We start from the raw sequence: 27,247 nt of genomic DNA, 5'->3' as shown, positions 1-27,247 counted from the left end.
GATGAGCACTCTCTGGAGGTGGTTGTCCATTGAAGATTGCCTCATCTTGAACCACTACACTTAATGTACTCAAAATGATATTAATAGTTTGAGCATTGAGTTGCACACATATCTCTTCCTCTTTTGATAAATTTTTGTAGTTGCTCCAATCAACTATACGAAGAGTTATGCTTGCATCCACAATATGCTCAACAAGAGGACTAATATCCCTAAAAGCATTGAGTACATGAATTGACCAAGGTAGAAAGTTTGAACCATCATTTTGGAGAAGCATCGGCTCCAACTCGATAGACGTCGATATCCTTTTCTCACGGCGGTGAAGCTTTAGGTGAGAACCTTGCTCTAATACCAATTGAAAGGACCTAGGATGCCGTCTAGAGAGGGGGTGAATAGGTATTTCTGAAAATTAACATCTTTAAATGCGGAAACAATTAGAAAAGAGAGTTTCCAAAATAGAAACTCTAAATTAAGAGTAATACCACCTCTCACAAATTAGCCACAGAGTAAATAAGGTATAAAGAATATATCTAGAAGCTACAACCCTGCAACACAAAGTTAGAACAGAGATCAAATAATATTCATCCCTGAGCTCTAATACCGGACGTGCCCGATATACACGATTTTTGTAGATCAGCCCCAAACTTGCTCCTTTCGATTTCTATCTTCAAACCAAACTACAGACACCTACAGAGATGACAATATACATAGAGAACCTGCACAAGAGCTGGAGCAACACAAATATCAAATGAAATGCAAATTGAGATACAATATTTGTTTTACCGAAGTTCGGACTTGTTCGAGTCCTACTCTCCGTTGAGGGGGCTATGGGCAACCCCGCAAAGGTCAGCCCTAGAGGGTACCATGAAGGTCACTCTAGCTGAAGTCTTTTCTAATTCTTTTTCCTCCTTCCACTAGTTGATTCTGAGGCGGCGGAATTGACCGTTACAAACTTTCTGAGGCACGCCACAATCTCTCAGGTGCTCTCCGGCGATGCCTAACCGTCTAGGACCGAAGAGTCCGAGAGTAACTAATGCGAATCATGAGATTGACAATATGCACAAGTGCTCAAGTGGTTAGATTGCTTTATTTTTGAATTTCACTCAATCCACAATTTGGTTTGGCAAATTTGATCAAATACTCACTAAGAGAGGGTTGAGAGAGTTGGCAAAGCTCAAAAACGTGCTAGAGGATCAGCAGAATCAGCAGCCTCTAAAGGTGGAGGCTGGGGGGTATTTATAGCCCCCTTAGAAAAACTAGCCGTTATATAGCCGTTGCCCTTACACTGCGCCAATGGTAACTGAGTTACAGTAACGTTGTGAAGCGTCGGAACTCCTGATGAGTGCCGAAACTTCTGACCGTCGAAACTGCTGACTTACGTCAGAACTTCTAACCCTCAACACATTTGAAAACTATGGTAACTGAGTTAAAGTATGTGAGGTATCGGAACTCCCGACTCATGCCAGAACTTCCGACAGTCAAAACTCCTGACTCACGTCGGAACTCCCGACCCTCAAGGCATTTGAAAACTAGCCGTTGGCTTCTGGCCGTCCATACCGGACACGTTCGGTATGACCACTACAGTGAACTCTCCAAGTCAGTTAAGCACGAGATGTCGAAACTCCCGACCATTATCGGAACTCCCGACGAACCAACTCGAGATCAACAATATTGTCATTGCTGGGCAAATACCGGGCGTGTCCGGTATACCAGACCAGTAAAAATCAGTTAGCTCTTTTGTCTCTCAAACACTCTAAAAACTTATATGGGTTGGCTTGAGCACTTATGAAACATTATCTATCAACATGATGCATCCCTCTTAACAGTACGACATTTCTATTAACTCAAATTTAAAAGTATAACGAATTTTAATCTTTTGAGTTGATTTCTTTCAACCGAAGCCGTGTATTCCACTCTTCATCAAGTGAGGGTGCCAACATGTTGATATTGATCTTTTCACTTGAGCATAGCCATCTTGAGCACGTGACTTGATTCCAGTCATCAAATTTGAATAATCCCAAATGTATCAAGTCACTTCCATCAAACACTCTAATAGTGATTCGATCCTCCACATAGACATGACCATCATAGCTTGATTAGTACCTCAACTAAATGCAAGTACTTTCTTCTTCACCATAACTAGGTTCTTCGGCCGCCAAGCCGTCGCTTGCCCTTCACCCTTGCTTAGTACCTCGAAGCCTTTCCTTGCTATCTTCACCATCTCAAGCCATCAAGTCACATCTTGTGTTGAATCATCCATTCATGTATTGTTATCTTTTTTATTTCAATTTAGCAAGCATCAAATATGAGACCATTCCATATGCAATCCCTTATGTCTCATTAATTAATTCTTATGAGCTTGCTTTCACATAGTACATGAAAATTCCACAATAAGTAAGCCTTTGTATGAATTCTATTTGCATTGTTATCTTGTGCTTGAACTAGATTGTTTATACAACAACACATCATTTTGGCTTTCATTAAGTACTGGTGAGATAACCTATTACCTGTCCACACTTAGCAAACGGGTTAAACCTTTAATCACGTTGTCATTCAATCATCCAAAACCCATTAAAGGGCTAGATGCACTTTTAAGACCAACAAAGATGAATATTTATTTATGTAAAATGTAATATCAAGTTTAAGATGACACGAGTTTTTGTGCTCTACATGTCTAGTATTATATGTTATCAAGTTTTACATCATTCAGACTTGTCCAATTAGCTGCTTGAGGAGTCATAAGCATGTAGAATTATTGAAGTGTGTTTAGAAGTCTCTTTTTTTTCGACTAGTGTGTTTAGAAGTCATACGATGTTCATGTATGCGCATGACTGAATCCCCCCACCCCACCATATTTACTATAACTTCATAGTTTACAAATCATTTCTTATCTCACAGTACGGTGGGGGATGGTTCCTGATTTTTTATATTTTTTTTCAAATTTCAGTGCTGATTTTGAATAGTCTGGCGCCTTTTTTACTATAACAATGTGATTAAAGATTTATTATACCAATGTGATTAAAGAACGTAGGGCCAGACAACCATCAAAGGCTCGGACCTCGGAGGGATCATCCAAATGAAACAGGTTACACGGTGGGAGAGGGACTGGGGGCGTGTTTGCAAGGGTGGCCCATGGGCCTGGCTGCGCTCCCAGGGTGCAGTGCTCGTGTTTGGTGGCATTGGCCCACTCGTGAGCCGTGCTCCCACGATGCAAATTCCATTCTCTCTCCTGGCTCCCAGGAAACGGAAAAAAAGGGCCGTTTCTTTTGGGCCTGGCTGGCTTGAGCCTCCACGCTGAGGATAGCGTTACCTCCTCTCCCTCGCCGCAGCTTTCACCGTATCACGCACCACCAGCGGTCGGCGCCGTGTTCGTCGCCCCCTTTCGTTCCCCGGCTCTTCTTCATCCATGGCGGCACAGGAGGAGGCAGCCGCCTTCCACTCCTCTGGTTTCGTATCCCCTCAGCCCACACCTCCGCAGCGCCGCGTCCACCTCCATCTTGGCCACGTAGCTGAGCGGCACGCCGGCGAACCTGGCGCCCGCCATGCACGCGGCCCACTGGTGGAGCCGCTCGTGCCGCTCCCGCCGCTCGGACCCGTCCCGCGCCAGCACGTCCTTCACCTCCTCCCAGAGCAGGACGGCGGCCGGAGGACAGCGAGAATGTGGGGCTAGCTAGCTTACCGAGGAGGCGTACGAGGTGCTTGTGGCGGAGGCGGTTGATGATGCTGAGCTCGGCGAGGAAGTCGTTCTGACCCTGCGTGCTGGCGTGGGAGAACTTCTTGACGGCCACCTCGACGGCGCTCCCGGCGCCGCCGGGGCTGGTGTGGTCGCCGACCACCACGCCGCGTCATGTTCCCAGAGCAGTACGCGATCCACCGCCGCCCGCTCCTCCTCGCGCGCCCGGTGCGCCTCGCCGGCCGCCGCGTCGTCCAGGGCCTCGAACACCGCCGCGTAGTGGTGCAGCGCCTCCTCGAACCGCGCCGCGAGGTCGGCCACGTTGTCGCCGGCGTCCTGCTCCATCACGCACACCACCTTAGGCGACACCGCGCGCGCCGCGGAGAGGAAGCCTGCCAACGCGGAGACGACCTGCATGTGTTCGATGAAATGCCAATGCCAATGTTTTAGGGGTAACCTTACCATGCTCTAAGTCCAGGGTCACCATACTCTTCGGTACAGATAACCAAACACGTTCTCAACTGAGCTCGCCTCTGTAGGAACATGTAACCAAACACGGACACTTAGCACCATTTCGACCTAGCTCTGGCTGGCCATAGCTAGGCCAGCCGGCCAGGCCTGCCAGATACAGGACATCAAACACGCCCTGGGTGACTGGACAGGACACAGTATTCACGCCTGGACGAAGCCTAAACAGTGAAAGACAGATCCTCTTTCGCGAAACCGCGACAGACATACCCTTATAAAAAACAATATAATTAAAATATTACCAATGAAATATGGTTAGTACTCCATTGATCTTAAATTATAAGTCATTCTAAAAATCTTGGAGAATCAAAACATCTTAAGTTTGACTAAATTTATATGATAATATAATAACATTTATGATATCAACTAGGTGTCATTAGATTTTTCGTTAATTATATTTTTATAGTATATTTATTTGGTGTCATAAATCTTTGTAATTTTTTCTATAATTTTAGTACAACTTGAGATGCTTTCGCTCTTCAAGATTTTTAGAATAACTTATAATTTGGGATAAAGGCAGTGACACAGACAAGACGCTTACGCTAATTTGTCGTGACAGAAAACACCGTTCGTTCAACGGAAAAATACTGTTCAAGCGAACAGGGCAGTAACCAACAGCGAGAACCAGAACGATGTAGAAACTGAAACTCATTTTCCTTGCCCACCAGAGCCACTCTATCGGCCGCGGAAAATCATCTTCTCGGACAAGGAGTTTGTAGGACGATATTTAATACAGATGCCTCCAGTCCATTGAGAAAGCTGCAGGACATCTCTCATTCTCAGCTACTAAATCAAACTTGGACAAAAGGTGTAGTAATATCCATATATGATCCATGGAAATCACATTTTCTCAACCAACTGGAAGTATCATATAGAACTACACGTCAAACCAATACATGGAATGCGATCAACAGAAAACAAAAAGGACTCTTTATACCACATCTTCATAAGCTCTTTCATAGCAGCAATTTTAAAAACATAACAGGGGCACAGGTTCAACTAGAAAGCATAACTAGTTAGCTACAAAAGATGCCGTCTGACTTTGGAATGATACTGAATTGAAGCCGTAGAAAACGTCCGAGTCTACTCCCAGCCCTGGGCAGTGGGCGGGGCTGCTTGGTCCCAACCAGTCGGAGCAACCACTGGAGGAACGACGCCATCCGCAGGTACTGGGGCCCCAGTTTGATCCCAGCCATCACCGGTAGGAACCGGAGCTGCAACAGAAATGAGAATCCTTCATGTTATTACCACAATGAAATTGCAGAAGAGTAACTCGGTGTAAAGTAAAATGTCTGAGTCATAGTTCTCGTCTAAACACAATATTGCCAGCTAAACATGTTTCATACCAAAGATGAGGAAATTTTATAAGCAGGTTACCTGGAGCAGCACCCCAATCAGCACCAGGAGCAACAGGCGGCGCAGCCACATCTGATGTCCATTGCTCAGCACCCCACTGATCAGCTCCTTGGTAATCAGTGATTGGGGCGAAGTCAGGGGCCGCGGCAGCTTCCTCCTCTTGCTCCTTTGCTTCCTCTGGGTCTCTGTAGAAGAACAGATCAACCTGCAGACAACATTATCATATAAGAATGCAAAGGATACCAAAAAAGTATGCACATTGCATGTCCTATGTCATTTTGAACAGCATCATAAGCTAGCATACCATGACTTCCCACTTGTGCCCAGGGAGGATAGTGCCCCTCATCTGCAGAACCATCCTGGCCAAAAGCCAGAACAGGCATCCAATGCTGTTCCTCCCCTTGTTGTTCGCTGGAATGCCGATATCGACATACCGCATGGGAGAGTCAGTGTCACAGAAGGCAATGGTCGGGATGTTCCCCAGAGCAGACTCCTTGATTGGCTGCAAACAATTACAGCATAACAATTAGTTCACCATCACACTGCACTGTCCACTCAATGCATATTTCAGAACTTTGAAAGTGAAATTGTCTTCACCTGGTGGTCAGTCCTTGGGTCAGTAAGGATGAGCAGGCGAGGCTCGCTGAAGGAGGTCTGGAGCTGATTGGTGAAGGTACCAGGGGTGTGCCTCCCGGCAATAGCATGAGCTCCGGTGTACTGCGCGAACTTGAGGACAGCACGCTGGCCGTAGGGACGGGCGGACTGGACAATGATGTCCTGAGGGTTCTCGATGGCAACGATAACCCTCGCCGCGAGCTGGAGCTTCTCCCATGTCTTGCCAAGGTTGATGATGTAGATGCCTGATAAAAACAGTAGCAGGAATGCATATCTCGCAAAACAATTCATCTTGACGGTGAAGCGCTATTAAGCTGCTACATTGCACCACAGTTTACAACTAATTACTAGATTCCCATTACAAGCCTCATGCCGCCATAGCACTAGCCTTCTGGAAGTTGAATTACTAAGAATACATCTCTGCTTATTACTGCGAACAATCTAAAGCTCATAGCATAAACTACAAATACGACGACACAAGTTCACAGCCCATCTACGCAGGATATTCAAGCCTGGAACCGTAAGAATGGAGCACCAGCGGCCTCCTTGCTGTCTACATCCACATGGATTCGCATGCCCGGAGGGGGGGGGGGGGGGGGGGGGGGGGGGGAACGTACCGTCGGTGCGGCGCTTAAAGACATAGCGCTCCATCTGGAAATCGCAGTTCTTGGTGCCGAGGTGGACGTCGGCGGCGAGCATCATCTGTATGTCCTGCTCCTTCTGAGACAGCGCGCGCACCGCGCCTCCGCCTGCTGCTGCCGCCATGGTTGATGGGGATGTGAGTGATTGGGGCTGGCAGCGCGAACGAAGGGGAGGAGAGGGATCGCCGGATCGGGGTCGGGCAGTCTGGCTCTTTGTCGGGAGTGGCGGCGCTCGGGGGGAATGCAACGAGGGGATCTCTTATCTGCGACGCCTCAAAAACCCTAGGAAAGCTTCGGTAGAGACGTAGTGATGCCTGTTGGGCCGTTGTAGAATATGGGCCTATCTATGTGTTTCCCATCTACTCCGTACTATATATTTCGGTCCATTAGTGATGCACGTGCAGCCTGTGCCACCAATTGGTGATTGTGACTTACCCATTTTAAGTTGTCGATGAATTCAAAAAAAAAAAAAAACACGCTTCACATCTAACCCCAACTTAATTTACACACTTTTATCTGTTTGATTTTATTTGACTCCTATGTTCTACTCTAAAGCCATAGATCAGGTAGTTAGGTTTCTTGTGGTGGAACCTGCCCATCCGGGGTCCTTGACTTGGTACGAGTGCTCGTATTTTTCTGGATTTATTCTAGGATTTAACGGCGCTATGCTTTCAATGCTAGGCGACGTCCCCGTCGACAGCGAGACACGAGATCAGCCGGCTCAGTCCTTCGTAAGTACTCATCGGGGAAGGGTTTGTGTATTCATAGGGGTGAGTGTGCGTGCGTATTGTGGGCGTCTGTGTTGTACCGTGTAATTCTAAAAAAAAACTTTTGAAAAGAATATCCAATTTAGGAATCCAAAGCCCACCATAATCCATTTTCTACGAAAGCACCTTAACCCTTTTTATAAAACTAATATTAGTATATTCTATTCTTACATATTTTTAAGTATATAAATTGTATTTTTTGCAATGAGCGATGATATATTATATGATTAACTGAGGGCCACCCTCGATTAAAAAAGGAATTTGGTGGGCAAAGTATATTGATAAAAGACATTTTCTAAATCCTAATACACATTATAGAAACAAACAAAGGGAGTATTTAGGTGCTCCTATTTGACAACACCCTCATTCCTTTGAAAGCTGAATGACAAAGTAGATCTCTTCTCATGGGTAATAAGGGGAGATGGGATCATCCGCTGCTCGAAAGCCGGTGGAGTATCTAACTATCTTTCTAGGTGATGACAAATTTAACTTTTATTTTGCAAGAAGCCATTGATTCAAAATGTATCAAGAAATAATTCATTAGTTTACTATTTCCTTCATTTTAAATTAAAAGACATTTTAACTTTTCTAAATACATTTTTTTACTATTTATGTAGATATAATATATATGCATAGCAAAAGCTATGTATCTAGAAAAACCAAAACATATTATAATTGGAATGGAGGGAGTACCTTTTATAGTTAATACATTAAGTACCCCCAAGCTACATCTCGGTAACAGACCTTTATTTCTATATATACTTGAGTGATTTGTCAGGTTGTCTATTGTCTATTCATTGGTAGACCATGTTTAGTTCCACCAAAATCCAAATTTTGGCACTATTCAAAAAAAAGATTCTCCATCATATCAAACTTGCGGTACATGTATGGAGTACTAAATGTTGACGAAATCAAAAACTAATTGCACAGTTTGGTTGTACTTTGCGAGACGAACGTTTTGAGCCTAATTAGTCAATGTTTGGACAATTATTATTAAATACAAACGAAATACTACAGTGCGCTACATGATGGTACAGTATATTTGACGCTGAATTGGGCGACCTAAACATGGCCGTAATTGAAGTAGTCCTGATACCGACACCATCTACATCCAATGCTGATAGGCTTTATTCAATTGACGTTTAAGTTTGGGCGTCCTCAACGAAAATTCCAAATCGCTAGCTGAGGTGGAAGTTAAAAGAAGGGTGTTTATGCGGGGAGTAAAGTTTAAGAGATGTTTCATCGGATGTCACATGAGGTGTCGTGTTCGGATACTGATAAAAAATAAATTACATAATCCGTCAGTAATCCGCGAGACGAATTTATTAAGCCTAATTAATCCGTTATTAGCACATGTTTGCGGTAGCACCATATTGTTAAATCATGAACTAATTAGGCTTAAAAAATCCATCTCGCAAATTAATCTCAATCTATATATTTAATTTTATAATTAATCTATATTTAATACTCTATATATGTGTCTAAATATTCGATAGGACAGCAACTGAAGTTTAGGAGGTGAAAAAAAAAACAGCAAGCGCAGGCAGATCATCAAAGCTGAGAGAGAGGGAGCTTTCCTGAGGTCCGTGCGACTGTGCGAGACTAGCTAGATGGGTAGCGGTAGCGCGCTGCTCTGGCTCCTCCGTAGCCAATGAAATTACAGCTTATGCTATCGATTTAGGTCCTGTTTAGTTTCCAATTTTTTTTTGCGCATTACCCGTCACATCGAATCTTGCGATATATGTATGGAGTATTAAATGTAGATGAAAAAAAACTAATTACACAGTTGGGTGAGAAATCGCGAGACGAAACTTTCGAACCTAATTAGTCCATAATTAGACACTAATTACCAAATACAAACAAACGGGCTACCGTACCCAAAACCAAAAAATTTTGGCTTCTAAACGCGGCCTTGGTAACCTTTATTCAGCTGAAGTACTGCCAAGGGCCCTTGCTCCTTGCTCCAACTTCCAATGACCGGAGATGAGATACGCTTGCAAGCGCGGTGAACAATTTATACCGATATTACATGAAAACAAGAACAGTATGATGTTTGGACATAGCATCAAGTGATCAAGTGAACGCAACAAGAACGTGCCTTCGCCTTAAAACTTCGGTGTGTCATATATTTGATGTGATTCTTTACTTGCAATATGAAAACACTTTCTCCGGTTCATTTTATAAGACGCACACGCATATAAAAATTCAAACTTAATAATATCTGAACAATGATTTTTAACTACTCTAATACAAATCTGATATAGTTACACTGATATATATTTTTTATATAAATTTGAACTTGAGAATTTTTTTGACTCGGTGGAAGCTTAGGATTACATTGAGTTAATACTACTTCTTTCATCCCCAAAAAATACAATTCTAAATTTTAGGTAAGTCGATCATTTTTTTAAAATTTCAAATCTAATCAAAATTATTGAAAATAATATCAATGTTTATATTTCCAAATTGGTCTCGTATGCATATATATTTTAGAACTAATCTACCGATACTTGTTTGGTGTTATAAATACTATTAGCATTTTTATATGAATTTGATCAAATTTGAACGTGTTTAATTTTTTTGGGAATTAACAATTACATCTGTGATGGAGGAAGTCCCAGTCAACAGTCTCTGTAGCTACCGTCTGCACAGATAGAAGGTCTCAGGATTCAGGAGCACTTCGACGCAACGCTTCTTCATGGCTACAGGGATAGAAGCAGACGCATGGCCGGCGGAAGGAAAGCTTTTTTTAACGCCGGAGTAGCAGCCTCCCTTTCCCTTGCCCTGTTGACCCTCCACACTTGGTGCGTGCTTCGGATCCCGCGTCATCTCATCCCTTGCATTTCCTTGCACGGCCCGGCCGTTAACTGTCTCGCGTTCCATTCATTTTCCACGGCAAATCCATTCTTAAATCTTGGACACTACATACACCCTGCGGGTAGTCTCCACGATTCCACCAAACATCCAGCCCTGCAAACTTGGTCGTGCGTGCCGGCGTGCGGCGTGCCCGCGAGGTCCGACCTAGCCGGCGCGAGGAAGAGGCTACAGCAGCCATGGGCTCTTCCGAGGCGCCGCTGCTGCTCGCGCACCCGCGCGAGGGGAAGGAGGACCCGGAGGCGGACGTGGGAGATCGGCGCCGCCTCCGCTGCTGCTGGTGGTGGCGGCGTTGCGGCGCTTCGTCGGAAGGGTGGTGGGCGGAGGCGACGGCGGAGGCCGGGCGGCTGGCTGCGCTGGCGGCGCCCATGATCGCCGTGGCGCTGCTGCAGCTCATGATGCAGCTTATCTCCACCATCATGGTCGGACACCTCGGCGAGGTGCCCCTCGCCGGCGCCGCCATCGCCAACTCGCTCACCAACGTCTCCGGATTCAGCGTCCTCGTAAGCGTCGATTCAATTCCCTCGGGCGGTTGGGCTGTTCTTCGTTTCCTTTTTTAAAAAAAAAAAACAATTCAAAACTCTTGGCCGTAAGCTCGATCTCGTCGGGGAGAAAACAAGGGGATTCGATTGGTGCGTGCTTCGCTCTCGATTCTCGTCATGTACTCTACCACCGAATACCGTAGCCGCTAGCCGCGTTCGTCATGGGTCCTCGCCGATCGATGGATGCCGTTTGCTTTTGAGCGCGTCTTCCTCTGATTGGAACGTGTGGCACACAGGTGCACCAAGTCTAGCGGCTGTAGCCTGTAGCCCCCTGTGCCTCGATCGCATTGGCAGAGTGCGGCCTGGTACCACTAGATGCTTGTGGGATGCACGGTCCTGTTGCTGCTTCACATTTTACGAATGACGATGCCCACTGATCGGACCGGATCATATTCGTATCCGGTGACGTCTAATCCCATTTGCTCTGATGGCGTACTTGGTCCAAAGGCACGCGGAGCGTGATGGTCACCAAAGTTTAGCCGATCCCGTTGCCACGCAGATTTGACAGAACCCAAAACAGCTCACCCCAACTTGGAACACGGACCCTTTCCCTCCCTTTGCAAACAGCCAACAGATCTGTTGCCAAACTGGAGAATGCGAGTAAGCTTTGTACTGACTTTTAGAGTTGTGTACTCTCTTTTGTTTTTATTACAGTCAGTAATCCTAGTAGCCTAGCTTTTTACAGAACCTGAGTAGTTGGAGTTCGATCAGACGGTAACTGTACCACAAATACTGACAATTGTGCTTCCAAATCCCTTTTAGCCCTTCAACTGTCGCTAAACTCCGATTTTGAACTACAAAACCATACCTGCGGATGGAATAACCAATTTGAAGACCAGGCTGACAAAAGTTGAATCAAACAATGATTTGCCTCTATACTTGCCCTGTGTAATATTTATATTTCCGTAGATTCATACTGATACATTTGTTCTTTCAATCAGATGGGACTGGCATCCGGATTGGAAACTATCTGTGGACAGGCCTTCGGGGCAGAACAGTATCATAAGGTAGCTTTATATACCTACAGGTCTATAATTGTACTCCTTATTGCGAGTTTACCCATGGCCATTATATGGGTTTTCATCCCAGACGTACTTCCTCTCATAGGTCAGGATCCACAAATAGCGAGCGAGGCCGGGAGGTATGCCTTGTGGCTTATCCCTGGTTTATTCGCCTTCAGTGTAGCTCAATGCCTTTCAAAGTTCCTGCAATCTCAGAGCCTGATTTTTCCCATGGTTCTGAGCTCCTTGACTACACTCGTTGTCTTTATTCCTTTGTGCTGGTTCATGGTTTACAAAGTTGGGATGGGTAATGCTGGAGCTGCTTTTGCAGTCAGCATCTGTGACTGGGTTGAAGTCACGGTTCTTGGTCTTTACATTAAGTTATCACCTTCTTGTGAGAAAACTCGTGCTCCATTCACGTGGGAAGCTTTTCAAGGGATTGGCAATTTCATGCGGTTGGCTGTACCTTCGGCTCTTATGATTTGGTAAGTAAATGTTACTCTCATATTTCCATTTAGACAATGCCTTCATTTTGACAGTTTCTACAGTTCAGACTGCACATCCTGTTTATACTCTTCTTCATAAACTTTGAGTACTGTGCATGTACTTAGAGTAACCTAAAAAGTGTTTTAGATCTCGTAAGCTTCTAGTCTTGCACTTTCTTATTTTCTTGGTGATATCAATCAATTTTCTTGATAACAGTCTTGAATGGTGGTCATATGAGCTGCTTGTTCTGCTTTCTGGGATCTTACCAAATGCAGCACTTGAAACTTCTGTGCTCTCTATATGGTAAGCATAATCATAAATGTATGAAGCCGTTTAATCATGTGCTACAACATCTAAAAAGGCAATGTCCTTTTTTAACAGTATCTCTACAGTAATATTGGTGTACAATCTCCCATATGGCATTGGAACAGCTGCAAGGTAGGAGTAAGCATATCTTGTTACCATCATTTATCAAATTAATTATATCGCTCTCTACTGCGTACTTAACCTGATATCTGTTGTGTCCATGTTTCAGCGTGCGTGTGTCAAATGAACTAGGTGCAGGGAACCCAGACGGTGCCCGCTTAGTAGTAATTATCGCTTTATCCATTATAATTTGCACGGCGGTTCTGTTGAGCGTAACTCTTCTATCGTTGCGCCATTTCGTCGGAATTGCTTTCAGCAATGAGGAGGAGGTTGTAAATTATGTCACCAGAATGGTACCATTGCTTTCAATTTCAGTTCTTACTGACAACCTCCAAGGAGTCCTTTCAGGTACCTATACCAACAATAATGTATTGTCAGTCACTCAGTTGCATCATATAAATGAGAGAACTACATAAAGGGCCTGCATATAAATAAGAGAACTACATAAAGGGCCTGATTCATAATTATTTTTGTCTCATCAGGTATTTCTAGAGGCTGTGGTTGGCAGCATTTAGGCGCCTATGTTAACTTGGGCGCATTCTATCTTGTTGGCATTCCTGTGGGGCTTGTTGCCGGTTTTGCTTTGCATCTAGGAGGAGCTGGGTTTTGGATTGGCATGATAGCTGGTGGGGCCACACAGGTCACTCTCCTATCAGTCATCACTGCAATGACAAACTGGCGGAAAATGGTAGGCTCTTCTTTCCTTTTTCTTTTATTTTATGCTTCTTCTCCATATCATTTTACTTCTACAAACGAGAGACAATTGCTTTCCTTTCTCTGTTAAATTGTAAATATTGTTGGTTCTCTCTAATCCCTTAGCAAGTTAGCGTTGGGTGTTGAAAAAACCTATTTGGTGTGTCAAAGGATATAGACACTGATTCTGAAAAGAATATTGCTATATAATTATTCATCATCAACCTTATTGAAAATTGGCTCTTTAATTTCTGAAAAGCTGGCAAGAAAATCTGAACTTAGCTCAACAAATTTTGGAACTTGTGAACAAATAGTGAAACCTATATTAGTAATTTTGGTAATCATGTTTCTTTCAAAAAAAATAATTTTGGTAATCATGTCAACGATATTTGAATCCTATTTCAATATTTTTGAAAAACATTGCTGTATTTTTTTTAGCAAGTGATCATCGCTAATATAAGGATTTAGTGAACGTTCACTAGTTACTAATCTCAAGAAAAATAGAAGGCCCAATTCACTAATTTTGGTAAATAATGTCAGGAACATATAACCTGGTCCATTGTTTAATTTGCAATATTTTTTTGGTGAGTGGTCACTAATCGGAGCATATAGTCAACGTTAACTAGTTGCTTATCGGCAAGAAAAAGTGGCAGTAGGTTTAATGTTCCAAAAGAAATAAATGTTCATCCACTTTGATTTGTGTTATTAAAATCTTTCAAATAAAGTGTCGCCAGGGTCCTATTCGCATTTGAGGTAACGAAGTCCAACAGAATACGTGTTTTCATGTATTTCATGCCATGTTTTTCAGAGGGCTAATTGTCTTCTCCAAATATTTTGATCCAACACAGAAAAGGATCAGAACCTCTTGACAAGCAGTTTATTAGCAATTATTATATTTTTCTGAATATTTCACTTGGCAAAACCAAACTCTGATTGAAAGGGATATTCTATGGCATACATAGAATTATTGATATTTCCATCGCCTAAATATAATTCTTTATCTTGGTTCATAATTTGCAGGCTGACAAAGCTAGGGATCGAGTATATGAGGGAAGTCTTGCAACACAAGCAGATTGATTATTACGAACTTGAAGTCATATCCGACTATCTCCAAATTTCGCTGCATCCTAGTTGTTTGTTGGAAGAGCTGTCCATGCCACGGATCTCTACAAAAACGTTATGAATATGTCTCTCTTCCCAAAATCGTCGTTCAACGAGGGTCGTAAAAGACGGTGTATACCTACTCTGAACTAGCTAATTCAATGATAAGAACCACCTTATCTCTTAGGTCATTCCCAATGCCCCGCCTTAGCTTATGTCTTAGGATTAAATGCACAAGTAGGATGAAATTTGATTTGACAGTCAAGTTAATGAGAAGAGAATGAGTATAACAACATATGCATTGGGGCAAAGGTATTATCCTTGATATATGTTCTTATATTTTCTTTTATTGGTCCGCAGCTGAGTAAGCCTAGGTTTACTACAGTTTATTGTTATATGTTTTCTTAATGAAAATTGTGCTTTTACATGTTTGCAAAAAAAAAAAAGTATTGGTCATGCAAAGCTCCTCACAAACATTGGACAATCACTCGGAGTTTAAAAAAAAAATCAAAATCACAGTGCGCCCACGTTCTAGACTCAATTAGCTAAAGGCCGATAAATGAATTAAAGAAAAAGTTAAAAAAAATCAGAAAATATAGAAGAAGATACTGACCTTATCCTAACCCTCATGGCTTTCACCGATGGTTGATTAAGCATGTGCAACTTGTTAAACTATGCTTAGATTTGAAATATTTGCAAAATTTGTTGTGAAGTCTTTCATATTGCTATACAAATATTTGATGTCAAAATAGAGGTTAAAATCACATGGTACTAAAAGAATCTTCAGGTTAAATTCACATGTGGCCCGCGCGCGCATCATGTCCTGCGCCCGCACCGTGGCGCCCCCTCTACACCTACGCGCATGCAGGCGGACCCAGCAGCTGCAGCAGGTGGCTACTATAGATAGGTCTCACTACAACATGTGCAACATCATATCTACTTTTGCAACATCTATATGAAACACTTGCAACAAACATCTGAAATTAATTGAAACACTTGCAACATATGTGTGAAACACCAGGGAAACACGTGTGTAGCCATTGCAGAACATATGCAACATCCAGATAAAACACTTACAACATATGCGTGAAACATATGCAACATCCGAACGAAACACTTCCAAACATATGCGTGAAACATATGCAACACCTAGATAAAACACGTGCAACATACGTCTGAAGCATCTAAAACATTTGAACAATACACTTGCAACATATATAGCCACTGCAACATATGCAACATCCACATGAAGCACTTGCAACTTACAACATGAAAACACTTACTGCGACATAAGACTAAAAACAGACGAAACATTTAAAACATACTCTTGCAACATGTGCTCCCGATCTAATTTTGCAACATCCGTATGAAGTACTTGCAACATACTCCTGAAACATATGAAACATATGCTTGCAACATGCACTTTCAGCGCAACGCAACATCTACTTGCTGCTCGGAAAAATAGAGGCTCATCGGCGTGTAAAGTTCACCGGAGGCAGCGGCCCAGCGGCAGTGGCTGCACGACGCGGAAGGGAGGCATCGGCCTCGCGACGCGGCTGGGAGGCAGCGACCGCATGACTGGGAGAGGGCAGCAGCACGCCACGCCTAGCAGGGTCGGCAGCCGAGCGCTGAGCGCCTAGCAGACCCAGCGGCCGAGCGCTGTGCCTCGGAAGCGGCTCGATGGCCTAGCGTCGTCGCTCACAAGCGGCTGCCATCAGGACTCGCTTGCTTCCGCACCGCCACGTGCTCGCCTCTGTGCGAAGCTCTCCTGCCTCCACGCCGTCGCCCGCACGGCTCGCTGGCCTCGCGTCGTCGTGCACGAGCGACTGCCGCCAGGGCTCACCTGCCTCCGCGTCGACGCGAGCTTGCCACTGCGCAGACCGTATGTCGCTGGGGTTTTCTTGCCTCTGCGCTGCCACTCTACAGCTCACTGGCACATCACAGACCATCGCTGCTCGCTGCTCGATGCGCACAAGGGAGCTGATTGGGGAGAGAAAAGAGGGGTAAGAAAACGAACAGATTGGACAGGAATAAGTGGATGAGCAAAATGTCGCGCTGTGCAAGCGAGCGGATAGGAGCGATAGAACAAGTGGATAGAAATAAGCAGTTTTGAGAAACAAAGAAGATTGAGGTTATTAGGCTGGCGACGCGGCCCACCAACTGAGCCGCTTCCCAGCATTATCGAAACTAATTTTGCCAATAATAAAGCACCTAGAAAGGTTGCCCCACTGCGTTATCATTCCCATCACACATTCTCAAACAATGGATCTTACGCTTTAAAGGATCAGTCTTCTCAGAAATATCAGCAGTTCAGCAGCCTTGCAAACACTAGGATTTAGGGCATTCCAATCTCATAACTGATCATTTCGTTAGAGTAGTAATAATCATAAAGTTGCAGGTACCAATTCAGCCATAAAAAAGAACAGGTATACCGAGATATAATCTCGAAATCTCAAAATACGGCACACTACGAAACAGACGATACAACTGCTTAGAGAAGCTTCACTCGCTCTGAGTTTTATATAAACCTCTCAGTACGCCTGAATCAGCTAAGGACAGGGAATATGCGTGTTATGTGCTCAAACGGAACGATATCAGCTGTGTTCTTCTTGAGCTCTGGGTGATTGAACTCATTGCGCGGGAGAACAATCACTTGAGACTGCCCACCCTTCTCAATCACCCAACCTGAGTTCGCGGCATGGTACTCAAGAAACTTGTCCAATGCGAGACCTTCAATGTTGATTGCCTGTAAAGAGAAGTGTGTTAATATCAACAAGAAACCATCCATGTAGCATACCCCATGGAAACCTAGCACAACCTGGATGGCCATTAATTAATGATTATGGTACAATTGACATAAAGCATACTCCCAGCAACCGTCTAGTATGCTTCTAACATTACCAAGCATATGAATATAAAAAACAAGTTCATGTGGCATCAGCACTTACTGAAGAACTTGAACATTAATTAAACATGGATTACGTCTTACCTCTGCAAGAATAGGCCTTGGAACTTTCTGGTATGTCAAGGAAAGTACATGAATCGCATAGGATTGGATTGCCTGTTCAAAACCTGCACATTATGTAGAGTCAGGACAAATAAAGACATAGGTTAAAATGCATATCACCTGGCCTAAAATATCATCCAGCTGCTGATTATGTTTGAATAAATCCACCGAAAATTCTAGCCCTCAGGCATTCTTCCCATCCCATTGAAACAACCAAGGTAAAATGAGGTTAACATAAGTAAGAAAACTTAATGACTAGGAGAATAAAAGATATCAAACACTAAGTGACAGAACAGGGAAGATACACAAAATAATTTACTTGGGCACGAATACACAATGTAACACTTCAGTCAACACCAGTGACAAAAAGCACTACCCAACTGGAACATCATTTCAAATTTCTACTAGGAATCCAGTGTGAACATTAAAACTTTAACATTCATAACTACTCTGGGCAATAAGACTCAGATTGATGCGACAAGCTCACATTACAATATCTAACAGACTATGCACATCTCAGACTCAATGGCTCAAGAAATATATTTACCTGGAACTGCTTCCAATATGTGGCGGTTCTTTGCTGCTTCATCCCAAAACTGACTGAACCTAGCAGTCTTTAAGCAAAATACTTACGTTAGCTATAGATCCCTCGCTAGTTTTTACTTGTGTACATAAGTTAGACCAAGTATGTACCTCTAGGTAGTGAGAAAGAACTATCAATGTCTTGAATTGCTCCTCCATTTGCTGAAACAAAGACACAGACAAGTTAACTCAACATATACTAACAAAATAATGTAGCCAAAAAATGTAAAGGCAACAGGACAGCTCTTGTATGGAATCTCTGCATCTGTGACATTTGCAAGACTAGTCTGTTTCATGCAAAAATTCAAACTCACAGAGCACAATATATATTCGAACACGGGTGTGGGGGCTTCTTTACCAAATATCTATAAATATTGGATATTGTGCGCACTCATCAAGCATGAGCCATAATTAAATAGTGTGTATTCTAGGTCTACAAAGCATATCTGATACTATTCAACTAAAAGGGCAGGATGTAAATTTTCATACCACATGTTCAGGGATTAAGAATAAGCACAGACTGAAGTCAGGGGCCGGCATTGCCATGAGAGCCTGTAAACAGAACATCATGGGCAAAGCCAAAAAATAGTCAGAAGTGAACTCAGATATGCTACCGATCAATCAAACCAATGTAGCCACTAAATGTTCCAACCTTAATCAGTATGTGGGCCACAATCTGTATGCTCATCCTTTCTGGCTCAAACTGCAAAAGGAAACCAGTAACTAAGAAAACATATGAATGGAGCCATGATACTTGTAAAATGATCTCCCTCGAGATTCGTTGTTACCTGGTACAGGCAAAGAAGGCTGAGATTTGCATCCAAGTTATATGTTTGAGACGAAACCTAAACAGGACAAAAGAAAAGGATCAAAACATTAGGCAAAACTAATGTTGCAAAAAAATCCAAAATACAATGCATCCAAGTTATATGTTTGAGACGAGACCTAAACAGGACAAAAGAAAAGGATCAAAACATTAGGCAAAACTAATGTTGCAAAAAAATCCAAAATACAATGCATGTGTTTTCTTATGACCTAAAAGAAAATTGTCAGTCAATGAATTGATTGAAGAGGTTCATTTTATGGGTATCATCCACCAAATATTTCATTTTGCAACAGCAATACCATTTGTCTCATATCATAGAACTGAAAACATCTTATAACAGCAATGGCAAACCAAACCTGCCTATTATGATCATCAGAATAATATTCCTTTTCACTCACCACAGAACCCCTAGATAGTACACCTAAAAGGTTAATCTATTTTCTTGGAACTCCTGTTGAACACTTATGGTAAACACAGTCGAACACCATTCTGATAGTAATAGAGCCACTGAAGCTGTAGAAAGGTGTAGAATATCCATAATTTCCCGGTATCATCGAAATACAACGATTGGCACTAAAGCTGCAGTTAATCTAGCATCTGACTACCCCATGATTTCACCACCGTTCAAACGCAAACATGAGAAGGCGCTATTTACAAGCACCGCTAAAAACGGAATCTAAAAACCCCGCAAGCAAAACCAGCAGAGACAAGAGCATCCCGGTGGTTAGGGTTTACCTGCTCGTTGACGAACTTCTCGAGGTCGTTGAGGATGTCGGGGTTGTAGGGGTTCAGGGCCACGAGGTCCTCCACCGTGTAGTTCTCCGCCGCTTGCTCGGTCGCCATCGCAGCCGGTCTCAAGAACCCCCAACGCTAGCTCGATCTCGCGCGGAAGTCGGAGTCGACGGGAGAGGGAAGTGGCGGCGCGGCGGAGGAGAGGCGATAGAAGGGTTTCCAGAGGAGAGGCGTATGCGACGGAAGCAAGAGCTGTTGCCGAAGGCACGCCTGTGTTGATTCTTTTCCTTTCTCGGCTGGACGGCCCATCTCCACCCGTTCTTCTTCTCTGCGCTGCAAGATTAGAGTCTGCAACAAATACACACTCCTTTTCTGTGTTCTATGGGAAAAAAATTCCTTTTCACCTCACTCAACTATTACATAAGTTTGACTTACCTCCCACAATTAGAAAACTAGTATTTTTTTTAGATAAAGGATAAAATATCCGGCTTCATCTATCCAGGATAGAATCAGACCAATTATTACAGACTCTAAACCTGGGCACAAAGTTCAGCTGAAGTAAAACTTACAACCATACACATGACTAACGGAACAGGTAAAAAGTTTTTGATTAAACAAAACCAACATGCATTTGTGAAAGCCAACCATTGGATCCAAAGAAATCTAAAGCCGACGTCTCTAGGTGTTGTGCTACAGAGATCATTTGATCTTTAAGATCTTCATGCCGCTGTAAGTTTGCCCAATGACGAAGCCAGTGTGTTCCTCGGAATAGTACCTGCAAAAGAGATTTTGGTTTGCATTTGTCAAAAACCACCTCATTCCTTGTTATCCAGATTGCCCAAAGAAGTGCGGAAGCTGCTGTTAATAACAATGTATTGTACTTTTTGTTTCCCAATTTAGACCAATGATAGAACAAATCATCTATATTTGTGGGAGGTGATATCCCAAAAAGTATATGTATAGAGCGCCACAAAAATTTAGCATAAAAGCAATCAAAAAAGAGATGGTGAATTGTCTCTGAAACATGGCAGAAACAACAACTTTTGTCTCCATTCCAATTTCTCCTAGCCAAGTTGTCTTTGGTTAGAATCACTCCTCTTTTTAGATACCACATGAAAACTTTTATTTTCATTGGCAGCTTCGTTTGCCAAATATCTTGTGACACTTTCACCCCATTGTTAATTAATGCAGCATACATAGACTAGCCTTAGAGGCATTTAAATCCCATACAAACACATCTCTTTCCTATAGTAAGTTAATATGTTGTAAAGAAGCTACAATTCGATGCCAATTTGTTAAGTTCGCACCCACCAAATGTCTCCGAAATGAGATATTTAGTACCGGGGAACTCAAGACTGTAGCTATAGTGTCTTGTTTTCTTCTTACAATATTAAACAACGCAAGAAATCTATCTTTGAGAGGTTTGTTGCCCAGCCAAGTATCAACCCAAAATCTGGTTTGTGTCCCATCTTTGACATTAAAATGTCCTAACTCCATGAAGTTATCTTTAATATTCATAAGGCTTTTCCAGAAATGCGAGTCCGTTGGTTCCTTTTCACAGCTTCCAAGAGTCTTATTTTTAATGTACTTATTTCTTAATAATTCTTGCCACAACCCATCCTCATTTAATAACTTAAACAACCACTTACTGAGCAAACATTTATTTTAAATCTGTAAATTCTGTATCCCTAGACCTCTCTGGTCCTTAGGCTGACACATAACTTCCCACTTGACTAACCTGTATTTCCTTTTGTGCTGGTCATTTTGCCAGTAAAAGTGAGACCTAAAACAATCAATTTTTTCCACCACCCCTTTTGGCAGTTCAAAAAATGACATCATGAACATCGGTAAACTGGATAGCACCGAGTTTATGAGTACGAAACGACCACCGACTGTAAGTAGTTTCCCTTTCCACCTACTAAGTCTTTTCTCGATTATCTCTTCTATACACTTCCAGTCTTTATTATATAGTTTCCTAAAATGCATAGGTAAACCCAGGTAGCGAAATGGGTATTTACCAATGGCACATCCAAACAGCTGCGAATAAAACTCTTCATGATCTTTAGCTTGTCCAAAACAAAAGACTTCGCTTTTGTGGAAATTTATCTTTAGGCCAGATAGTTGCTCAAAAGTACTTAGCAGTAGTTTCATATTAACAGCTTTTTTAACATCATGGCTCATGAAGATCACCGTGTCATTCGCATACTGAAGAATGGATAAGCCATCCTGAATTAGATGGGGAATAACCCCTTCTATCTGCCCTGCTTCCTTTGCTCTGGCAATTAGTATGGTCAATATATCAACCACTATGTTAAATAGTATGGGTGACATGGGTCACCTTGCCTTAAACTTTTTTTTGACACTCCATCAACGATTTACCTCCCTAGGCGGTTCTGATATTCAGCCTGTTCGTTTGGCTGTGGCTTGCCGTAAACGATCGTAAATTTTCAGCCGGAACAATATTTTTCTCTCACACAAATCAGCCAGTAGTACTTTTTCACAAATCAGCAACGATACGAACCAGCCAACCGAATAGGTTGATTGGTTTTGACTGACTGATGCCACATCAATCGTCGTGTACGTGGTGCCAACTCATCCACGGAGGAGGTAAATCGGACTCTCGTGATAATTCAGGAAGTTCAATTAGACTTTATAAAAAATATAAAAAAAATCAAAAAGTTATCCAAACATATTTTTTAGAATAAATATACATTGAAAATACTAAAATCCAAATAGTTCAGGCCCAATTGTTATGAATAAGAACAAAATACGTGTTTTATTTACCTTTGTACTCCGCATTGAACATGCATGTGTAAAATTGTAGATGGAAAATGTCATAGCAGCGTGTGGGATGCAACGCAGGATAACAATATTTTTCATAGATATTGTTCGGAAAGAAGTAGCTACTTCTGCTTGTAATATTAGATCCAAGAGTATCTTAACAGAGTTCGATTCACTAACCTGTAGGCCAAATTCAGTGCACGCACAAAAGAGGACTATTCTTGCTTGGCATTTCAAAAATAGATAGAACACCTTGAGATACAATAATGAACAAAGTGCATGGTCGGCCCATAAACTTGTTCGGGGTGGGTCAAGTCGGTCCATAAACTCTCAAAACGACTACTTAGGTCGTTTAGGCCCAATCCGCTGCTAACCCCGTGGACGCCGTCACCTCGTATTGCAATTAGCCCCCCTATGTCCATTTCCCTTGTTTTAAATTGGTACCACGCCCAATCCGATGCAATTGAGAGCTCAATCCGATGCGTCGCTCCCTCGCTGGCCACGACGCCGTTGCGGTCGCTCCCCTCGCCGGCCATCACACCACTGCTGTCGCCCCCTCGCCGGCCAGCACGCCACTACCATGGCTCTCTCCCTACCCACCACGACGCTGCAGTCGCCCCCTCCCCGACCACCATGCTGCCGCCGCCGTCGTCGCCCCCTCACTGGCCAGCACGCCGCTGTCGTGGCCCCCTTCCCGCCCACCACGGCGCTGCAGTCGCCCCCTCCCCGGCCACAACAACGCTGTCGTCGCCCCTCTTGGCCACCACACCGCTGCCGTCAGTCCCTCCCCGGCCACCACGCGACTGGGCATCTCCGAGGTCTCCTACGACCGCAACGGCTTTGCTCGAGGCGATAAGATGATGGCGTTCGAGGTTTTGGTCTCACAGCACGGGTTCCTACCAAGATAGGCTGCAGTCCCTGCAGAATGTAGTGTCGCTCTAGAATGGAGGCACCAGGCTTGTACTGACAGTTCACCATAGCAGCTTATTCAGTAATCAAGGAACATGATTCCAGTGCATATACTTAGCTCTTGTTACAAGCAGCTAGAGGCAAAGGAGGTTCAGAGTGCGGCATTAGGAGCTAGACACATCTCTGAAAATGTCATTGCTGTAGTTGAATGTATTTGTTTTCTATAGGATGTAAAAAGGATATTGCATTTCAGCAGCAATTGAAATTTTAGCATCAATTGTAATGTGCTCTTGTTGAAATTTCAGCCATAATTGTAATTGACGGATATATTGCATTTTAGCAGTAATTGTAGTTGACGGATATTGCATTTTAGCAGCAATTGTAATTTACAGATATTGCATTTCAGTGCCAAAAGTATGTAATTGGCATTTCAGTGCCGAAATGCATGTAATTGATAGATATTGCATTTCATAGCAGTCACAAAAGGTGTAACATCATTGCATCATCCAGAAATTGTTTAGATGTTTGCAAGTGTAACAGGCATCACATAAGAAAGCAAAATATCTAAACCAGCTTGTTAGCTAAAAGTTCTTAGCTACTGCTTCCTAAAATTTCTAAAGAGTTGCCGCCACTTCTTCCTGTCCATCAAGGCAGATTAGCTGCTGCTTCTTTTCCTTCCTTACTCTTCTTTGCAGGTGCTCTTTTGCCTTCACTGGTGCTTGGTCCTGCTTCCTTCCTCTTCCTTGCTGTAGTGGCCTTGCCTGCCTTTGTGCATGTCGTCAGTGGTGTAGGTCTTGGTACAGGCTGATTAGAGCTTATGAAGACACAATCTGGCAGTGAACCTTGAGGCTGAGACAGTGATGTGGATTGAGAGTCATGCATGAAATTACTAGTTAACACATAATCTAACATAAACATTGTTAATATGCATCCAGTTTCTGTAAATTACCTCCCCCAACATCTGACTAGCTTGTGTCATGGTTTCAGTCTGTCCTTCTTGTCTCAGCTCTTGGTTGATAGGGAGATCTTCTTGTGGCTGCTCTTCTGGTGTTGGCTACTGGTCTCTGGTTGCCTGTGCAGCTTGTTGTTCAGCTTCCTGTGCTAATGTAGTATGTGTTGTGGCCACTAATTTTTTTTTGCATCCTCTGAACCGAAACCCATCTTCTTCAGCTTGCAGACACCAGAATTGTGATTAGTATATGAACAATACTTGCAATGAATGACCACACCATGCCTAGATAGCCTTGGTCCATTCTTTTCTTGAACTTCTTTGTGGTTGTTTCCTCCTAGATTTTGGTGGCCGACCCACTTTCTTCTCATACACTGGTGGTTTTACCTCAGGTTCATTTACCTTTTCCCACTCAGATTTGTCTTTGCAAGGCTATATGTTGAATCCATATGCATTTTTGAAAGCTTCCACAGAATAACAGTTACCAAGTACACTTTCAGGCTGGATCCTCTCACTTTTCAAGCATGAGATAGCATGGCAACAAGGGACACCTGTCAACTGCCACCTTCTACAATCACATGTCCTTGCATTGATGTCTACTATGTGCTGGTAATCCTTTATATGCACTTGGAAGACACCCTGTCCTGATGGTGAAGCAAAAACACATATTTTCCTAACTCTTGCTGCTTGTTGTAGTGCCTTGTCATGAGTTGGCACTTTATCCTTTCCAGCATGCTAAGTATTGGCAATTCCCTAGCTTCTAGAATGTAGCTATTGAAGACCTCACAATTGTTGTTCAGTAAAATGTCACATTTGGGAAATTTAGAGAAGTAAGCCCTTACCCATGTGTTAGGATGCATCTTCTCTAGCCATTTGTAGGCATCCTCATTCAAAGCTTTCATCTTCTCCATATTTCTGGTCCACTGTTGAACTGAAGACGACCTTGCACATGCCCACAACTGTTTTTTTCAAGATTTCTCCTTTATAGTTCTCATTGAAGTTAGCATATAAATGCCTGACATAGAACCTGTGTTCTGAATCAGGAAACACTTGGTTCACTGCTGGAATTAGACCCTACAAAATTAGTTAACATATTTTAGTTAGTAACCCAAACAAAATCAGAATTAATGAGAAATGAGAGTGTTCATATGTTAGCAATACCTTTTGTTTATCTGTCATTATTGTCCATGGGAATATGTTGTCAATTTGCAGGTCTGCCTTCAAGGTTTCCAAAAACCATTTCCATGTAGCAAATGACTCGACCTCAACAACAGCAAAGGCAATAGGGTAAATGCAGTCATTAGGGTCCATACTAACTGGCTGTAAGAAGTTGACCACCAAACTTGGTTTTAACATGACACCCATCAAGACAAATTATGGGCCTACACCCAGCAAGAAAACCCTTCTTGCCAGCATCAAGTGACATGTAGCAACTACTAAAGAGGCTACCCTGAAGGTTAAGGTAGAAAGAACTCCCAGGGTTACTCCTCCTTAGTTCATTTCCATAATCCCACAAGGAATTAAACTGTAACACCTCATCTCCATGAATAGCCTTTATGATCAATCTTCTAGCTCTAGCAAGTTTGCTCCTTGATGGTGTAAGGTTCCAGTACTTTTGTACTGTCCTTCCAAAACTAGTAATGCTCATCTTGTCATTTGCTCTAAATGAGTGAATGTACTTTGTAGCCAACCATTTTACAGTACATCTCCTAAGAACACACTCCTTCTGGCAATTGTGTATCCCATAGTAAGTCTTAATCATAAAAGAGTTGGTCCTTCTGTCCAAAGAAGCATAAAGGTTTCATGGACAACCCTCAGCACAATGAGCCTTTAACCTTGCTTTCTCATTCCTTGGCATCTTAATTTCAACTCTATTCCTAACACTATACTCAGTGATGGCATCTCTAAGCTTCTGGACATCTGCAAACACTAAGCCAACATGAAAGGCTAGATTTTGCATATCCTCCTCACTGAAAGATGAAAACCTAAGTCTCACATCACCTTTCCCATCTGATTCTAGAAGGTCTAAACCTTCATCATCTGTATCCTCTTCATCACTTCCCTGTACAGGTCTAGATATCTCCAGTGTCTTTAGTTTGCTGCCTTTGTCTTTCTTGTGCTCTTTAACTTGTACATGAGAAGTTACAAGGTCATCAAACATATCTGCATCTCCCTCTTCTATCTTATTATCACTGTCCCACAACACATCATCTTCACTGTCAACAGCTTGATCCACCCTTATGTTATCCAAATTTGTGTAGAAAATAGGCAACTTTTCTTTAGGATTCTTCTCCACATTCCGCACTTTGCTTGGGCTGATGGCCTTTGGCAATTCAGTCACTAGATTTGCAACATCATCCCAATCAACTTCCCTGAACATATCCTCATGAACAAAATATACTATCAGATTTTTGACATCCTCTGCACATGTTGCCATTACATTGGTGTCAGTATCTGAAACTATGAGACGAAGACCATCTGCTAATGTCTTCCCTGGTAGCAGCCAATGTACCTTCAAGTCTTCATTGCTCTGGTAGCCTAGCTGCTGTGCAAAATCTGGAAACCACAAAGGAGAGAATGTATCTGTCTCTACACGATCAAACCAAGACACCCTTTCATCGATGTATGATTTAAGATGCCCCGAACCAACGAAAAAACCACCACGGTGAATCTCGATTGTGAATTTGTCTCTACAACCACCTATAGATTGGACAAGAAATAGACCAAATAAGGTGCCCTGCAGTGAAGAACAAAAATGACG

The 27,247-nt window shown here is 42.9% G+C and overlaps 4 protein-coding genes across 4 annotated transcripts; 1 reads left to right on the top strand and 3 right to left on the bottom strand.

Moving 5' to 3' along the window:
- Positions 1-3,121: 3,121 nt before the first annotated feature.
- LOC136540533 (scarecrow-like protein 3) lies at positions 3,122-4,099 on the bottom strand. Its single transcript, XM_066532535.1, has 2 exons — positions 3,842-4,099; positions 3,122-3,619 (listed from the first exon to the last, which is right to left on the bottom strand). The coding sequence occupies exons 1-2, from the start codon at positions 4,085-4,087 to the stop codon at positions 3,398-3,400; spliced, it is 468 nt and encodes a 155-aa protein (XP_066388632.1). The 5' UTR covers positions 4,088-4,099; the 3' UTR covers positions 3,122-3,397.
- Positions 4,100-5,009: 910 nt separating this feature from the next.
- LOC136540532 (small ribosomal subunit protein uS2-like) lies at positions 5,010-7,108 on the bottom strand. The gene is made up of 5 exons (XM_066532534.1): positions 6,787-7,108; positions 6,152-6,414; positions 5,859-6,056; positions 5,576-5,759; positions 5,010-5,412 (listed from the first exon to the last, which is right to left on the bottom strand). The coding sequence occupies exons 1-5, from the start codon at positions 6,932-6,934 to the stop codon at positions 5,282-5,284; spliced, it is 924 nt and encodes a 307-aa protein (XP_066388631.1). The 5' UTR covers positions 6,935-7,108; the 3' UTR covers positions 5,010-5,281.
- Positions 7,109-10,298: 3,190 nt separating this feature from the next.
- LOC136540530 (protein DETOXIFICATION 12-like) lies at positions 10,299-15,115 on the top strand. Its single transcript, XM_066532533.1, has 7 exons — positions 10,299-10,954; positions 11,935-12,479; positions 12,697-12,783; positions 12,862-12,918; positions 13,016-13,254; positions 13,389-13,594; positions 14,620-15,115. The coding sequence occupies exons 1-7, from the start codon at positions 10,631-10,633 to the stop codon at positions 14,674-14,676; spliced, it is 1,515 nt and encodes a 504-aa protein (XP_066388630.1). The 5' UTR covers positions 10,299-10,630; the 3' UTR covers positions 14,677-15,115.
- Positions 15,116-17,034: 1,919 nt separating this feature from the next.
- Positions 17,035-20,140, bottom strand: LOC136540529 (eukaryotic translation initiation factor 3 subunit K). Its single transcript, XM_066532532.1, has 8 exons — positions 19,851-20,140; positions 19,078-19,134; positions 18,942-18,992; positions 18,779-18,841; positions 18,401-18,451; positions 18,255-18,321; positions 17,690-17,772; positions 17,035-17,446 (listed from the first exon to the last, which is right to left on the bottom strand). Exons 1-8 carry the CDS (start codon positions 19,956-19,958, stop codon positions 17,246-17,248), a joined length of 681 nt encoding a protein of 226 aa, XP_066388629.1. The 5' UTR covers positions 19,959-20,140; the 3' UTR covers positions 17,035-17,245.
- Positions 20,141-27,247: the final 7,107 nt, after the last annotated feature.

Source organism: Miscanthus floridulus, chromosome 2 (genome assembly GCF_019320115.1).
Source record: "Miscanthus floridulus cultivar M001 chromosome 2, ASM1932011v1, whole genome shotgun sequence".
NCBI classification, from domain to species: domain Eukaryota; kingdom Viridiplantae; phylum Streptophyta; class Magnoliopsida; order Poales; family Poaceae; genus Miscanthus; species Miscanthus floridulus.
The sequence above is the reverse complement of the archived record's forward strand: the minus strand, read 5'-3'. Positions and strand labels throughout refer to the sequence as shown.

Bases quoted from the DNA above. Each gene is read 5' to 3' on its own strand.
- LOC136540533 (XM_066532535.1), bottom strand. From the start codon at position 4,087: ATGCAGGTCGTCTCCGCGTTGGCAGGCTTCCTCTCCGCGGCGCGCGCG. The intron at 3,620-3,841 runs GCGGCGTGGTGG...CTGCTCTGGGAG, and splicing joins TACTGCTCTGGGAACATGAC to GAGGTGAAGGACGTGCTGGC.
- LOC136540532 (XM_066532534.1), bottom strand. From the start codon at position 6,934: ATGGCGGCAGCAGCAGGCGGAGGCGCGGTGCGCGCGCTGTCTCAGAAG. The intron at 6,057-6,151 runs GTGAAGACAATT...AATTGTTTGCAG, and splicing joins ACCCAAGGACTGACCACCAG to CCAATCAAGGAGTCTGCTCT. The intron at 5,413-5,575 runs GTAACCTGCTTA...TTTCTGTTGCAG, and splicing joins TGATTGGGGTGCTGCTCCAG to CTCCGGTTCCTACCGGTGAT.
- LOC136540530 (XM_066532533.1), top strand. From the start codon at position 10,631: ATGGGCTCTTCCGAGGCGCCGCTGCTGCTCGCGCACCCGCGCGAGGGG. The intron at 12,784-12,861 runs GTAAGCATAATC...CTTTTTTAACAG, and splicing joins ACTTCTGTGCTCTCTATATG to TATCTCTACAGTAATATTGG. The intron at 12,919-13,015 runs GTAGGAGTAAGC...TCCATGTTTCAG, and splicing joins GGCATTGGAACAGCTGCAAG to CGTGCGTGTGTCAAATGAAC.
- LOC136540529 (XM_066532532.1), bottom strand. From the start codon at position 19,958: ATGGCGACCGAGCAAGCGGCGGAGAACTACACGGTGGAGGACCTCGTG. The intron at 19,135-19,850 runs GTAAACCCTAAC...TGTCCTGTTTAG, and splicing joins AGAAGTTCGTCAACGAGCAG to GTTTCGTCTCAAACATATAA. The intron at 18,322-18,400 runs GTACATACTTGG...TTTTGCTTAAAG, and splicing joins TTCTTTCTCACTACCTAGAG to ACTGCTAGGTTCAGTCAGTT.